This window comes from Arvicanthis niloticus, chromosome 6, assembly GCF_011762505.2.
Source record: "Arvicanthis niloticus isolate mArvNil1 chromosome 6, mArvNil1.pat.X, whole genome shotgun sequence".
Taxonomy (NCBI): domain Eukaryota; kingdom Metazoa; phylum Chordata; class Mammalia; order Rodentia; family Muridae; genus Arvicanthis; species Arvicanthis niloticus.
In genome coordinates this window covers 18,777,201-18,791,532 of record NC_047663.1, presented here as the reverse complement: position 1 = coordinate 18,791,532, position 14,332 = coordinate 18,777,201, and the positions used below count along the sequence as shown (strand labels likewise).

The window sequence follows — 14,332 nt, the reverse complement described above, 5'->3', positions numbered from 1 at the left end:
TGCACTTTCAATATATTATCTTTTTAAAAAAATACACTAAATTTAATTTTCTTGTATAAAAACCCTTATGTGGTAGCCACAGCTGGAAGCTGAGTCCTCTAAACAGAGATTCTGGTGTGGGTTTTCAAATGATGATCAGTGAATTCCTGATAAGGAGACTTGGTGAACGTGGTCTCTTTCCAGAGGTTGGGGATCAGGTAGCTGCGGGTGTTGGAGATGGCATCAAAGGTGGCCTTGGCAAAGTTGCCCAGGGTGGCAGTGCAGCCTCTGGCTGAGGTGGAGCAGTCATCTATACCGACCATCATCAGTAGCTTCTTGGGCATAGGAGCAGAGATAATGGCAGTGTCTCTGGGGGCAGGGATGAGATGCACCAGCACAGGGCCACAGCAGCCTGTCACCCTGCTTAGAACAGTATGGGCCTTGCAAATCTTGTTTCCACAATAGCCTCTCCACACAGGAATGATGGAAAACTTGGCCAAGATGATACCCCTCAGATGGCAGTGGCAATATCCTTGAAGCACTTAACACCAAGACCAATGTGACCCCAATAGCAATGAAAGCCTTGTACCTGGTCCACTGACCAGCCCAAGTCTGCTTCTACAATGGCATAATTTTTGGAACCTCATCCTTTAGAGATGCACCCACGAAAAAGTCAATAATCGCAGACTCCTTAATGGGGAGGGAGAATGGGTTGATCTCCTCCAAGGACTTGATCTTTGTGTCTTTAACCAGGCCACCCAGCTTGGTGATGGGGATCCACTGCTTGTCTTCAGCTTTACCTCCCTGAGCCCCTCGGCCTCCACCACACCACTGCCTTGGCCATGACCGCAGCCCCTAAGACCATTGCCAAATCCTCTATGGAATCCACGGCAGCCTCCTAATCCCTCCTAGCCCTCCCGTTTGCACTGGTGACATTCGGTGTTTTCCCGAAGAAGCTCAACGTATTTCCTTATTCATGTCAATAGTTTATGTAGTTCCAGAAACACAATAGACACTTCAGAAACATCACAGACACCTCGGATCTCATATCCAAAAGCCAGTTTCAGGCAAAGGACAAAAGATCAGGATTAGAGAAGGTGCCTTGCTCCACCAGTAGGAAGATAGGAAGCAACAGGGAGAAGAAAGGTGTCACAAATGATGGATGTGACCCTCTCAAAACTACTGGATGACTACAAATTAAACTAAATCATCCCAAAGGACAGACTCGAGTTGCTATTTCCATCTTCAATGTTTGTGCCTCTCTGAATGTGAGAGGCAGCGGCCAGGAATCCTGTCCAAAGCAAAGGGAGGGCCATCTCCTGAGGGAGCAAACCTTTGGTGATAACTAGCTTCCTACAGGAAACCAGTATCAGTGGAGCAGGAGAAACGCTCATGAGAGGGAACCCATACCTGACACTGATTGGATGGCCAGGAACCAGAGGCAGGACAGCCTAGAGACCCAGGATAGAACCAAACAGGACTTGGGAAAATATTTAATGAAAAAATTACTAATGAAATCTTGCTATACTCACAGTTCAGTGCCTAGCCCAGATGTTACCATCAGAAAGGAGTCATCCAGCAACTGATAGGAGCAAATGCAGAGACCCACAGCCAAACACTAGGTAGAGCTAGGGGAACCCCGTAAAGGGGGGGGGGGAAGACTGCAGAGGCCAGGTAAGTTGAGGATTCTACAAGAGCTCAGCCCACCAAGTCACCTAAGTGGGACTCACAAGGGACTGCAGAGACGGAAAGGACATTCACAGACCCTGTGTGAGTCTGAGCTAATCCTCTGCATATATGTTATGGTTGTGTAGCTTCATGTTCTTGTGGGACTGATAATAGTGGGAAGTGGGGGGGGGGGGGATTTCCGAATCTTTTGCCTACTTACAACTGCTGTAAAAACTGCATTCCGTGCCATGCTTGAAATGTTCCAAAGCTCAATTCAGTGAGTAAATTGCACCCAAGGTTTCTAAAACAATTTTAAAAAAATTAAAAAGACATGAACCAAAAGAAAAAAATTCTTCAAAACAGTAACAATCATCCTAACATACATATGATGAAACATAACCCTTCTCAGAAACTGTTTCAATGTCTTCCCAATTCACTAAGAAAATCTCATTGTGGGTAATACTGGCTTATGATTTATACTTCATATTTACATATACAATGTACTAACTACAGGAAATGATAACTAAGTCCCCTTTTCAATGATCTTACTTCTTGAGGACAAGGTTTCACAACCCCAGTAGCACTGAATTTTCGGGCTAGAGCAGTGTTTTGTCTTATACAAGTGTCCTATACTGTAGAGTGTTTAGGATAGCTGTGGTGCCTGCATACTAGATGCCAGTTGCAAATCCACAGTTGCCAAGTGTCATCTGGGTGCACAGTGACACAAGTCTCACTCATTTTTACTACAGACAAAAACATGTGGGTTCGTGAGACAGCTCAGTGAGTAAAGATGCTTGCCACTAAGCCTGAATTCCAGCCCCAGGACTCTTATGGTAGAAGGCTAGAAAATAAAAACATATCCACATGGGCGTACACACATATAAATACACACACATAATAATTTGCTGTGTGATTTTAGTTACTTTCTGTTAGCTACTGTAGTGAACATGGAAGGCAGCTACTGACAGCCAGGCTAGGAGAAGCAGATAGGAGAAGCAGCTAGGAGAAGCAGCTGACATCCAGGATAAAAGATAAGACCAGCCCAGCCAAGGCTGGAAGGAGATAACCAGCAGAGGAGCCCTGCGTATAGATTAAGAAGTGTGACGTTTGCAGTAAAGTGTTAAGGATGGATAAGGGTAGGATAGAGTATAAGAACCCTGACCAGAGAAGGAAAGTCGGCCCAAAATGACCTGCCTGTGAAGTCCACGCCGGTCTGGACTCCACTCAGCCCGACGAATGAATGAACGAGATACAGACCACCAACTGATCATCAGTGGGCCCAGAGAACTGACCCGAGCCATCGGAGCAAGACTCGCTGAATGCAAAGAGGTGATCCCGAGATGTCGGAGCCCGAGCCTGAGACGCGCTGGTCAGGTCTTGTAATGACATGTTATCTATCCTTCTGTTAGGAATACTAGCCACAGCAGTTACATTCTTTTGTCTGTGTGTGATAGTGGAAGAGGAGGTCCGGTCCTCAACCACAACAATTGTGTGTGACCCCGAGTGTGGAATTAAAGCATTAGAAAACCAGTCTGACGGCTGCTCATTGCCTTATTGTCTACCCCAAGGGCACCTCCTGTCAGAACCAACTGGCAGTCTAGGGGAATAAGTGCTCAGGACAGTTGGCGTAGTCGGCCAGGGGGATATCAGGCAAGCAGTCTTAGACTGATGTATATAGTTTATTTTAAGCCTGAGATTCTTTTATTTTGAATTTTGAATTTATTATTGGACATTTTTCGGTTTAGAAATATAGAAAAAACCGAAACCAAATTGAGGAGAGGGTTTCTCGGAACTTCAGGCCGTACCAGCCACCCCAATGCCAACTCTGTAACAGGAGGAAGAGCTGGTGGAAGTGAGGGGAAAGCCTGATCGGGGAAAACACCACCCTCCCTAAAGGGTACGGAAGTACCGAGCTAACCAGCCACCCCAAAGCCAACTCTGTAACAGGAGGAAGAGCTTAGGGCAGTGAGGGGAAGAGCTTCCGAGAACCCCGATCCATGTGGAAATTTCTCTCTAAACGAATTGAGCGAAGAGCTGATTTAAAATTTGAAAAATTAATTAAAGCTCGAGCAGTCGGAAACTGGTCTTGGTATTTGAAAAAGAAAGAAGTTAAGTTACTATATTGGCTAGCAGACAAATTGTGGACATGAAATCCTTAGTAAAAAAGATAAGAGGAATACAAATAACCCCAGTAACAGGAAAACAACCAGTAGGTCAGGAGGAAGTAAAATGGATGGAGACAGCACAAGCTGTGGATAGCAGGATAGGCATGAGTGCTACTGATGTAAAAATAGACCTGAATAGTCCAGAAATTGTGAAACCTTTGGTTGAAAAGGTGCCTAAAAAGGAAATACCTGCTCTATTAATGAAGACAGTGCAAGACATTGATAAGGACAGACTAATGGGCAAAAGGCTAGTCATGAATATTGTGAGGAAGCAGAGGGACCTGATCAACCCCGAACCTTCCCCCACCTTATCCTTCCCGGTAATTACTACTACCAAAAAGACTCCACTAATTAGGAGGGTGGTACAAAGCCTCAACCCATTTACACCCACCCGCCCAGAACAGCCCCAAGGACATACACGGGGAGTGGAAATTTCGGAGTCACGTCCATTTAACCCACAGGAGTTATCAGACATTAGACGGGATTATGCCCAAAATGGGCAGAAGGATGCCCAATTTATGGTTAGATTGTGGGAAAAGGGGACTGACACAATCATGCTACATGAGCAGGAAATGAGAAGAGTAAAAGGAATAATAAGAGAACCCGTCAATTTATGAGGCTTTGGAGCACTGTTTAGACACATCAAAGGGAGACACATATCCATTAATGGACTGGATAACAGCAGCATGGAGACTAGCCTTTCCTACCTTAGACCTAACTCAATTTGAAACTGCTGGGAAATGGAACACTTATGCAGAAGCTATAGCCATCTGCAGGAAGCTAGGAATATTATGGTTCATATATAACCAGGCAGCTACCCCACAAGCATCACCAATGCTACCAGCCTTTAAGAAAATAATAATAAAGGGGGCACCACCACACTTAAGAATGAGCTTGACAGGCAGCATACAAGGATGCAATACAGTAGCAGACACGATCCAGTTCTTCAAAAGCTTCCGAGAATTGGAGGCAGAACGGGTAGTGTCATTTAATGCTACAGCCAAACCAATAAAGAAACCCAGACCTAGACCATTTCAGAATATTAAGAAACAAATCAGACCATTTGAAAGGACTAGTGGCATGAACATTAGACCTCCATTGAATGGGAGACCATACCAAAGAACTTTTGGTAAAAAGGTCAACTCATGGAGAAAGAATACTTTTTTAGGAAAAAGGGGGCCAACAGCGCCCCGATTCAGAAATGCTCCCCTAAACAACAGAAGATGGAGAGGAAATGCGTGCCCAGTGAGAGCCAAAATGTAACAGGGAGCGATACTAGACCCTTTGTAAATATCCCCATAGTAATAAATAATAGGAAAATACCCACAAAATGGCTGCTGGATACAGGTAGCCAAATTAGCATCATCTCTAGTCACCCAAACCAAGGAATGGCTAAAAAATGGATAGAAATTCAAGGAGTAAATGCAGCACAAAAAGTACCCATGATAGAAGTAGTAATAGATTTATATAATACAATGCACAAGGTCGTGATGGCTAGCTTTGCAGCGCCTGCTAACATTTCAGGTATAAATGAAATAAGGGAATCGTTCCCATCATTTTTGAATAATAAGAAAATAAAAAAGATATCATGCAACCTAGCAGAAGTAAAAGTAGAACCAGTGGTGTTACCTACGATAAAACCATCATTTACACCACAATACCCCATTAAAGGGGGTATAAAAGAAATAACAGAAACCCTTAAAGACCTGATTAAAGAAGGGGTAATTACTCAAACACAAAGCTTTAATTATAATTCACCTGTCTGGCCAGTATTGAAACCAAATGGTAAATGGAGATTTACCGTGGATTATAGAAGAGTGAATGAGCTAAGCCCAAAAATGCCAGGATCATTGCCAGATGTTGAAGATATATTTTTAAGAATAAGACAAGAAGCACCCAAGTGGTTAGCAACAATAGATTTATCAGACATGTTCTTTGGTATACCATTACACCCATTATCACAGGAAATAACAACATTTACATGGCAAAACAAACAATATAAATTCCTAAGATTACCACAGGGATACATTAACAGTCCCATAATAGCCCATACAGCATTGATGAAAACTCTTGAGGACCTGGAAATTACAGATGCAACCATGGTATCTTATGTAGATGATCTATTGGTCTATGGACAAGATAAAGACAAGGTACAGAAAGCCCTAGACAAGATAATACAACACCTAAGGGACCAAGGATGGACCATTAACCAAGATAAGGTACAGGGCCCATCAGAACAGGTAAAATTCCTGGGTGTACATTGGTCCACCACCGAACCCAAGATACCAGAGGAAATAATTAATAAGCTAAAGACACTCAAGGAACCCCAAAATAAAACAGATGTACAGCACCTAATAGGATTGTTTGGATACTGGAGACAACATATACCATACCTACAATTGATTCTGAAACCATTATATAGTATTATTAAGAAGGCACAAGATTTCACATGGGGTGAAGAACAGAAACAAGCTGTACAGACAATACTGACGTTTATACAGCAATACAATGCCCTTGGCTACATACAACCAGGAGACAGTATAATTATAGAAGTACTATATCATAAAGGATATGGAAATTGGAATATCTTTGCAAAAAATAGAGATAGAGTAACACCAATTGGCTTTTATTGCAAAAAGTTCCCATGGTCTGAAAATAAATACTCTCTATTTGAGAGGACCATCTGGGCTACATATGAGGCAACCCGATCAACACAATCCCTATTAAAGCAAAACCCAGTAATAATAAGGACAGAGATACCAATAATAGATTGGATCAAGGCTCCAGGAGAAGCCTGGGCAGGCCTACCCATGGAAAGTAAGGTACTACAGTGGAAATGGTACCTATCAGACTTTATAAAACACTTAAAAGTCTCAACACAAGGAAAAATAACGAGACAGTCTGAGAAAATCCTGGAACAAGGGGGTGGCATGGAGGATGCAGCGTGGCTGACTAACCAAGGTATCGGATAATGAAAAAACACATCCCATGGGACACTGGGGAACACAGGAATACCACAAAGATATTTTTGAAATGCATGGTTCACTGATGGATCATCAACTACAGTAAATAATAGGGTAAAGTGGAAAGCGGCAGCCTATAGGCCAGAGGATGGTAAGATACTTACAGACCAAGGAGTAGAATACTCCGCACAACACGCTGAAGTCATAGCCGCGTTATTAGCAGCTAGACAATCATTGGCAGAAAAACAAAAACACATGTACCTATATACTGACTCATGGTGTGTGGCCAATGGTATAGCAGTATGGTCAGGAAAATGGAAAAAGGCAGAGTGGAAAATCAATGGTAAACCACTTTGGTCTAGAAATGCATGGATAAAACTTTGGGAAATAGCACAGGAAGTTAAAATAATAGTATATCATGTAAATGCTCATACTAAAAAGAAAGATGAAATGCATAAAAATAATGAAATAGCAGATAATTTGGCTGCATTGGCAACCAACATTAAGATACAGAGACAATACAAAATTGAGGACATTGGTCCTCTGAAAAAGAAAATAAGAACACAATACCAACTGGTACAACCTGAGACAGATAAGGATGTGAGTGAAAATGAGATACAACAATTACACAGAGAATTAGGACATGTGGGAGCACATGCCCTTAAACAATGGTTTGATGAAAGACACATAAAGGTCAGATGACACACTGTAAAAAATGTGATAAAAAAATGTATAAATTGTCCAGCAATTATTACCAGATTTACACACAATTACAAAGGACACATAGGACATAAATTACACTTTAACAAAATAGTGCAAATAGATTTCATAGGACCATTAAAGGGATTCAGGAACGCCTACGCTTGTACAATGGTAGATATAACCACAGGTTTAGGCATGGCAAAATCAGGACCAAAACCAGATCAACAAACTTGTATAATGACTATACTACAATGGTGTGCAGCTTTTGGAGTACCTGAAATCATACAGTCAGATCAAGGTACACACTTTACAGGAAAACAAACACAAAAGACAGCCGCATTATACAATATGATGTGGGACTTCCATAAAGCATATAACCCTACTGCTGCAGGGGCAATAGAAAGGTTCAATGGATTATTAAAAATAAAGCTACAACACTTAACACACTTACCCATACAGAAAGCATTAAACATAGCAATAATAGAACTTAATAATAGACCCAGACTACACAGACAATCCCCACTGGAAGAGGCAAAAAAGGTGAAGGTTGTTATAGACTTCCCTGCACAAGAGGACACAAACTTACTTAGACCATACACCTGTATTTACAGGAACAAGAAAAATAATTCACTGAAAAGAGCAGAAATTGTAGCCCAAGGAACCAGGAATAACGCGTGGATAACGCAAGGTAAAAAAGATTTGCAACTGGTCACCTTGGAGTCTCTAGCATAATGCTATCATGGAACAAAATAGCAAAAATAATCATGCTATTTATACTAAATCTGATAGTGATAATTTGGGGAGCATTACCAATAGCAGACTGGGCATGGGGCATTTGTCCAATATTATGGAATGCCACAGACGCCCATCCCATACAAAGGGGTATAAATGCAACTATGTGCTGGTTGCACTCTGTATCTTAGGAACGATGACTATAGCGCATGCCACAAAAAACACCCTTCCAACATTTACTATGGCATACCAACAAAGGAATGTGATGAACATCAGTGAAAGAATGCCAGAATACTGGAAAGACTTTAGAGATTGGGGACATATAACAACTAGCTTTGGTAGCTTTTGGCAGAAATATGCATATTGCATAGAATATCAATGGTATACAGGATGTGATCAATTTAGGAAAGCTGTAGGATCAATCTACCATCTCAAAACATACATGTTAGATATGAATATGAATGCAACAGACCTAGAAGAACAAAATCCATTAAAATGTCATTGGATTGAATTATGGGCAAATAAAACTAGCAATATGGCAATATATTCCACAGCATGGAAGTCATGGAATAACTTTTAAGACAGTTACACTAAAAGTAAATAATAAATATAGAACAATGGCTATACAATATAGAGATTTCTATGAAGAAAATAAATTATATGAAACTTTCACTTGTGGAATGGCTATGAATACAACCTACCCTAGAACATGGTATGCGCCTATGATAGCACAGGCATGGCAAACAGGCCTTGTGGGTAATTGGTATAACAAAACATCAGAAGAAATAGAAGAGCAGGATTATTCTGATCCTGATTATTCTAATTATTCTGATAAAGAGGGAACTACCATAACTACCCCAGACCCTTGTAGAACAACTATATCAAGAAAGTGTGCAATAGTAAAAGAAAAATTAGAACCAAACTTTATTAGAAAAGGGATACCAAACCTACCAGAACCCTGGGGACAGAAATGCCCAAACTCATTTTTGAACAGCTTAAATGAAACAGTAAAAAAGCATAACATATTATGTGTTTCTGAATTTCCTAACCTACCATTTTATGGCAATCTGACACCAGTAGATAATAATGGTAATCCATACAAGGAAATTGATACCATTGAAATAAATGGGCATAAGATTAACAAGACAAACCACATCCCAAAAGTAACAACCAAAGACACTTGGGATTGGTCATTATGGAGCAAAGTACTAGCATTAGGAGTAGAACATTGGAGAGTCCCAATTATACTTACATCAATATTACCACAGCCATGGGGACAGTTAAGGACATGGACAACAAGACCACAATGCCTTATACCTACACACACATGCTACTATGGTCAATTAGTATACAACACCTCCGTCAATGGATCATATCCATGGACATGGTTATGCTTAGAACATAATCCAATACTTACAAATACACATGGATTTGATGAACCACAAATAAATAACTTTAAAAATGCCAAAAATGTTTATTTTAACCAGACTAAAGCATGGACAGAACTGAGAAAACCACATCAAAAAGAAGTGATATTTGTGAATGACACCCAAAATGTGCTTATACTTAGAAACACTACAGAAAAGACAGAGTGGTACCCCATATATAATGGAACAAATAGACCAATAAAAAACTTCATAATAAATGAAACACAAACAGATAAAAAAGGCATACACATATGTGCACATTATGGATCGGGATTAGATGAATACCCGATACCATATGACATAAAAAGCACATTAGGCACCATATATAGACCATCAAAAGTTATAGCATGGATGAATCAGAATACAACACCTATCAACATAACAGAAGCATATGAAAACATAACGTATAAATTACCTGAAATAATGGAATTCACATTGGTGAAAGTAGGGAGTGAGAAAGGTAATAATAATAAAAGCAAATCACATATCACAACTAAACACAAAGGTGAGATATAACACCAACATAACACTGTCTATAGATTGGTCTGAGGATTTAAACCTAACAGAAAAGTATGCAATACAATATTGGCATACAGGATATCCATACTACTTTTCTTCATGGGCTTTGAACCCAGAATACGAAGAATGGGAACAAGTAGAATGGATAGCACACAAACCAAAAGGTATGAACTCTTCATTAAAATTGGATTGGGATGATATTTACCACATACCAATAACACATGATTCATGGCCCGATAAGAAATATCATGAAGGTAAATTAATGGATAGAGGTGAAATAACACATAAACAAAAAAAATACAAACTATATACAGCACATTTCCCACAAGGATACTTATACCCACCACCTGGAAACCCAAAGGTCATAAAAGCACCTATGATAGTACCAGACTTACAATTACCAGCAAAGGTTATATTGTTCCCTAGAGTAAGGAAAATTAAACTACAAATGGACCTACAAGTATTCAAACCACCAAACACATATTGCTCCAACAAACTGAATTATGAATTACAATACTCCAACCCAATAAAGATAGGAAGGAAACCTTTACAACTTATGTTGTTAGGAGCAGTCCTAGCAGGAGCCTTGTTAGGAGGCATAATGGGAGGAGGAGTATCAGCAGCAATGCTGGAAACAATTAAAGCAGAACTCTATCATATACAACAACTCAATAGGAAAACCTCAGAAGCACTCTCAGCGATATCCAATTCAATTGATGCACTTAATGTACTAACTCAACAAATGAGAGCAGAACAGGAAATCTTGAAAAAAGATTGGCAATATAAGGAGAAAGTATTAAAAACAATGATAGACACTAACCATAACCAGATTATGTGCATGCAGTACACAAGAGTACTAGACAGAGTCAAAACAGAACTAGATACACTATTCACATCAGGATTAGGGAGACGAACATCAGAGTTCCAAACATTAATCAATCCAACAGAGGATAGCTCGTGTGAAGAAGGAATATACACAATACATGTGATGCAAACATTCTTAGACAACGCATTCGCAGCATACCACACAAAGCCCATACCACAACGTTGGGATACTAAATTAGACCCACTACAAACATTGACATCTAAATGGATTACTCCTATTGATCATTTCCTATGGATAAATATGAATAACACACCAGCTTACATTCCACTAGATGAATGCTACTCTTTAGGAGAAAATGCATTCGTATATCCACATTTACCAATAACAAAAATGGCAGAGACAAGACTAACTGTAACAACAATGAGACACAGTAATGAGCACAGGAGACTGGACATTTCTGGTATGTGCAACCAAAGAAAAGGAAATCACTTGTACAAATTTGGACAAGGAAACATTAAATGATACCAACACCTCATTTATAATGAGGTGGTACACAACTGCTCAGTATTACATGTAGATAATACAACATATGTGACAAAGATATCCATACAATACTCACATTTATACCAAATGCCAACAATATTTTTGGAGAACCTAGAAAAGGAGCATTATGAAAAATTTGTACAAGCAACACAAAAACTACAGGAAATATCTGAATTCAATGAGAAGCAATTAAGCTCCATTGATAAGCAGATCAAGAAAACTTAAGCAAGCTTGAGAAGAAGTATGATAGAAACACATAATTTAGTAGGTCTCGTTAGAACTAATACTTACATACACAAGGATTGGAACCAAAAGATGCAGCACTGTAGTTTTTGGGACTACATAGCAAGACTAGTACAGTTAGATTTCATCTGTACATCAATATATAATTGGTGGCACTGGTTGAAAGAAGCAACGTGGATAACAGTGATGATTGGAATAGCATATACTGTGTTAAAAATTGTCATGTGTTTCAGAAATAGAAATAATTATGCCAAGAAGAAGCGGAAATTTGTCGGGACGAAGGTGTGACCTGATGCAAACCCAAGGGGTAAAAATAACCCTATGCTACCATTACATGAGACACTGGGACGTGCTGAGAGATCTCCTATATCGAATGGGAATCACCGAAGGTCACATCGGAGTCGAGTCCTGCCATTTCTGCAAGAGCAAATACACCACTTTGTACTTGGCATGTGATAATACTGAGGATAGATTGATATTGTTGATGAATCATTTCTTGAATCATCCTATGGAACTAATACATAGACACCCAGTAGACAGAATGCTTCATGTATTAGCTAGTTTGCTAAGTTGCTATATATGCAAAGGAAACTATCTGCATTATGAATTGTGTAAGAATTTCATTAGACATGATCCCTTTGGAGCAAAAAACCTACTATACGGTATGGCAGAAATAATAGCAAGGGGAATTGCACCCCTGGAAACTTGCAAAGCTTTTGTGTGAGAATGCTTATGAGACCATTACTTGAAGATTTATTGTTAAAATATGCAGCTTATGTAACTTGGTATGAAATTTATAGAACATGGCTTAAAACTAGGAAACAGAAAATACCTAGGAAAATGTGCAAACCACTAACACACATTACAAGTAGCCTGCGCCGATAGACTCTGTAAACCCCCAGGCTGTGACCTCAGTTGTGACACCTTTTATGTTGATGTCATTTCGGGTGTCAGGGGGTGGAATGTAGTGAACATGGAAGGCAGCTACTGACAGCCAGGCTAGGAGAAGCAGCTAGGAGAAGCAGCTAGGAGAAGCAGCTGACATCCAGGATAAAAGACAAGACCAGCCCAGCCAAGGCTGGAAGGAGATAACCAGCAGAGGAGCCCTGCGTATAGATTAAGAAGTGTGACGTTTGCAGTAAAGTGTTAAGGATGGATAAGGGTAGGATAGAGTATAAGAACCCTGACCAGAGAAGGAAAGTCGGCCCAAAATGACCTGCCTGTGAAGTCCACGCCGGTCTGGACTCCACTCAGCCCGACGAATGAATGAACGAGATACAGACCACCAACTGATCATCAGTGGGCCCAGAGAACTGACCCGAGCCATCGGAGCAAGACTCGCTGAATGCAAAGAGGTGATCCCGAGACGCGGTGGTCAGGTCTTGTAATGACATGTTATCTATCCTTCTGTTAGGAATACTAGCCACAGCAGTTACATTCTTTTGTCTGTGTGTGATAGTGGAAGAGGAGGTCCGGTCCTCAACCACAACAATTGTGTGTGACCCCGAGTGTGGAATTAAAGCATTAGAAAACCAGTCTGACGGCTGCTCATTGCCTTATTGTCTACCCCAAGGGCACCTCCTGTCAGAACCAACTGGCAGTCTAGGGGAATAAGTGCTCAAGACAGCTACAAAATGTTTCATTTCTATAATGGGTTTCATCATGACAGTTCACATTATATGGTATATATGTATATATGTATGCATTATAACTTACTTCTTATCCTACCTACCATTCTTCACTATCCCTTCCCCCTTCTCCCCCTTCCTACTCACAGAGTCTCAATTTTCCTTTCATGTTAAATACACACACACACACACACACACACACACACACACACACATTTCACTTAAATCTAGATCTCAACCTACAGAAAACACTGTGTCTTTTCTCCCATCATCCTCTCTTGCTCTACATACTGTTAGGCTTCTCTCTTGCTCTCCATAGTCCATCTTCTATGCTCATGAGACTTACGTGTGTATTTACATGTAAATCTAAGGGTTGTGGGTTTAGCTCACTGAGCGAGTGCTTTCCTAGCAATTACAAGTCCCTGGGTTTGGTCCACAGCACTGAAAAAAATCGGCATAAGCCTGTCTTCTACATGTGAGGGAAAACATTGCTATCTGTGCTGAGTGTGGCTGTTTCCTACTAGCAAAACTTCACCCACGCATCAGAATACGTAGCATGGAGTTATAAAATCCCAAATATGAATGAGTTATATTTGTAACTTACATATACTTCAAAAAAGGTAATGACTCAAATGTCCTTCTTTCAATATAGCGTATTTTATTGCAGGATAAATCCCTAGGAAACATAAAAGGGAAATATTGCTTTGATTAGCTATTAAATATCTCATTAGTATGAATAAACAACAGAATTTAGAATTGATAATATTATTGTTTTGTTTAAACTCTAAGCCTTTGGCTTTATACTTGAACTTTCTTGAACCCCAAACCTTATCTCAACCTTTATGCTTCTCGTATAGAAGTAGGTAGCTATAAACTCTGGTAGATTTCAGAGGCTGTCTTTCCTGAAAGAATTATGAAATGACTTGTTTTTGACACA

General features: G+C 40.1%; 1 protein-coding gene and 1 pseudogene across 3 annotated transcripts in view; both read right to left on the bottom strand.

The window, feature by feature from the left end:
* The window catches only part of LOC117709940 (uncharacterized), a 63,226-nt gene that overhangs the window by 37,792 nt on the left and 11,102 nt on the right, over nucleotides 1–14,332 (bottom strand). For 2 of the 3 annotated variants that reach the window (XM_076935667.1, XM_076935669.1), the window contains exons 4-5: nucleotides 14,000–14,071; nucleotides 1,868–1,948 (exon numbers count right to left, since the gene is read on the bottom strand). In XM_076935667.1, the coding sequence (XP_076791782.1) occupies nucleotides 1,868–1,948; nucleotides 14,000–14,071 (153 nt within the window). The remainder of the gene's footprint in view (nucleotides 1–1,867; nucleotides 1,949–13,999; nucleotides 14,072–14,332) is intronic. The other variant, XM_076935668.1, reaches the window with a different exon arrangement.
* On the bottom strand, nucleotides 66–1,736 carry LOC117711781 (small ribosomal subunit protein uS5 pseudogene; annotated as a pseudogene).